The 2754-nt window shown below is 50.3% G+C and overlaps 1 protein-coding gene across 1 annotated transcript in view; it reads right to left on the minus strand.

Moving 5' to 3' along the window:
- The window catches only part of KPTN (kaptin (actin binding protein)), an 8832-nt gene extending 6078 nt beyond the window's left edge, over positions 1 to 2754 (minus strand). Inside the window, exons 1-5 of the mRNA XM_010852666.1 lie at positions 2431 to 2754; positions 1972 to 2054; positions 1783 to 1867; positions 1637 to 1691; positions 19 to 94 (exon numbers count right to left, since the gene is read on the minus strand). Coding sequence (XP_010850968.1) covers positions 19 to 94; positions 1637 to 1691; positions 1783 to 1867; positions 1972 to 2054; positions 2431 to 2656 — 525 coding nt within the window. The 5' untranslated portion in view covers positions 2657 to 2754. The remainder of the gene's footprint in view (positions 1 to 18; positions 95 to 1636; positions 1692 to 1782; positions 1868 to 1971; positions 2055 to 2430) is intronic.

The raw sequence follows: 2754 nt of genomic DNA on the forward strand, positions 1-2754 counted from the left end.
ACGCCTCCTCCACCTCACCTCCTTGTACAGATGAATGGCTGGGTCATTCCCACTCAGGAGAAACACGGTCTCCAGTTGATCCCCGACCTGGACCCTGAAAGCAAAAAACTCTAGAACCCCAGTACGGTGGACCTCGAGTGTGGTAGAGTTCGTCAGTTTTAAAACCCTCCTCTTGAAAAAACTCTTGCTTGCGAGAACCCTGTCATTCTAGGCTTCAGACACTGGATCCACAGCGAAGATGCAGAACTGTAGAAACTGACCCCTGAAGAATCACAGGATTGTAGAGCTTTCCAATCTCAGAAACTCAGCACGTTAGAACCTTCTGTTTCTAGAGCCCTCACCTGCTAGAATCTTCATTCTGGATGTGGGTTCAGGAATGAACATGGAGCTCTGAGAATGGGCTGCAGAACCTCAGAACACTAGCATCTCTTTACCCTAGAACCCCAGTGTTCTAGAAATTCTGTTTTCTGTCTCCTTCAAGACACTAGAACTTTTGGAAATTGCCATCATGATATTCAGACTCAGAATTGGTAGACTATACAGATCATAGAACCCAGAATATTATGGGTTAGAAACTTCAGTTTCTCAAACTTTCATCTGATAGACCTGAGGTTGGCAAATTATGACCTGCAGGCTAAATCTAACTCACTGTTTTGTTTGGCCATGCCACATGGCTTGCACGGTCTTAGCTTCCTGACCAGGGATCGAACCCATGCCCCCTGCTGTGGGAGTGCAATCTTAACCAAGGGACCATCAGGGGAGTCTCTCCCCTGTTTTTGTATATAAAGTTTTATTGGAACACAGCCACACATATTCATTTATACAGTTTCCATGGCTGCCTTCTTGTTACAGAGGCCAACCTGAGTAGCTGTGAGACAGACTAAATAGAAAATGTTTGGCAACTCCCGTGCTAGAACACTGGTGTTCCAGAATGGGATTCTTATATTTTGGGATCCTAGAACATCAGTACTTGACATGGTCTGTATTCTGTCTCCTTGAGATATGATAATGTTAGGACCTTAATATTACAGAATCTCAGAATCATCAACTGTAGATCTTTCAGATCTTGGAATCTCAGAGCTAATAACTCAAGAAAAAAAAAAAAGCATTTCTGGATCTTGGAATGCCTTAATCTAGAATATCAAAACTTGAGAGTTCTACATGTCTGGAAATGAGGCACTCAATTAACTCTCAAATTATCTAGTTCAGGGGCTTCCCTGGTGGTTCAGACAGTAAAGAATCTGCTTGCAATGCAGGAGATGCAGGTGCGATCCCTGAGTCAGGAAGGTCCCCTGGAGAAGAGAACGGCTACCTACTCCAGTATTCTTGTCTGGAGAATTCCATGGACAGAGGAGCCCAGTGGGCTACAGTCCATGGGGTCACAAAGAGTCGGACACGACTGAGTGACTAACACCATCTAGTTCAGGGATTGCAAAATGGTAGCCCATCAGCTGAGTATGGTCCACGGCTACCTTAAATGCATGATGCTCTAAAAAACAAAACGAGTCTGATTGTTTATAGGTAGGTTTGTGGTCTTCAGTATGCTACAGCCTCTGCTCTCTCAACACGCGCGCGCACACACACACACACGTGCGCACATACACTCCCTAATGAATCAAGCCTGTGATTTACTTACTCTGCATGGCATAGTTGGAAAGGAGTGAACTGGAGCTCCAGGTTCAGGCAGCTCTCTGCAGGGGGAGTGGAGGCAGTTAGGTACCGGGGATGGGACTGCATCCCCCACCCTTTCTCCATCCCTCCTTCCCTCCGGGCCACACTTACGGGCAATGGAGTCGAGGTTGTACTCAGAGCCAGGCTCGTAGTCACAGTAAATGTTAAGGAAGGGGCTGCCTTTGTCCCCAGAATCCTGGGAGAGGAGACTGGCCTCAGGGGAAGGCAGAGGTAGCAAGAGGGATTTGGGGAAGACTCAGTAAGGAGGAGAAAACGGATAGATGAATGGGCTCCGGGTACCTTAATGAACGTGATCCCCACAACCAGACCCCGCTTTGGGGGTGACTTGTTGAAGGTGTCAATGGAGACAATCTCTGCATCCACTGGGAGAGGAGAGTTCAAAGTTCACATTTCAGGCAGGCTCGTGACCCCAATATTTCCAACCACGGTGACCCCTGACCTCTACGGCTCAGTCATCTCTGACCACCACAAATTATGACTGTTGGGTCCCAATGGGTCCTGCTCACCATCACCAGGGTAGGAGTAATCCTGGTTTCTGAGTCATCCTGAACCCGAACTACTTCAGGCCCCTATTATCCCTGTCTTCTGACCCCAGTACCTCCAGATCACCAGCTTCGACCCCCTTCAATCACCATCACCCTGATCCCATTCGCCCATCATGGTGACCTGGGTCAAGCAGAGCCTCAGAAACTTTCTCAACACTACCTTCCGAGCCCCCAGCCCGACGGCGCCACGCACCGGGAATGTAATTGAACTGCAGCTCCTTGGCCACGGGCCGGATTTTCTGTCGGAGGTCTTGGTAGCGGAAGCCTAGCACCTTGCCTTTAAGGGTGGCGGCCAGCAGCTCCCCGCGCCCGCCCGCGCCTCCTGCCAGCCCATACACATTGCTCTGCGACGAGAAGCGTGTGAAGCTGTCCTCGCGCAGCGGGCAAGGCCCTGCGGCCATGGCCGCCTCCCCCATCATGTCCCTCAACCACTCATTCCCAGAGCCCCCACAGCGGCCTGCTCTACCCGTGGATCGCCGGGCACCCGCGGGGCGCGCAGGCCGATTACGTGAAGAAG

Source organism: Bison bison, unplaced genomic scaffold (assembly GCF_000754665.1).
Source record: "Bison bison bison isolate TAMUID 2011002044 unplaced genomic scaffold, Bison_UMD1.0 scf7180017864313, whole genome shotgun sequence".
NCBI lineage: Eukaryota > Metazoa > Chordata > Mammalia > Artiodactyla > Bovidae > Bison > Bison bison.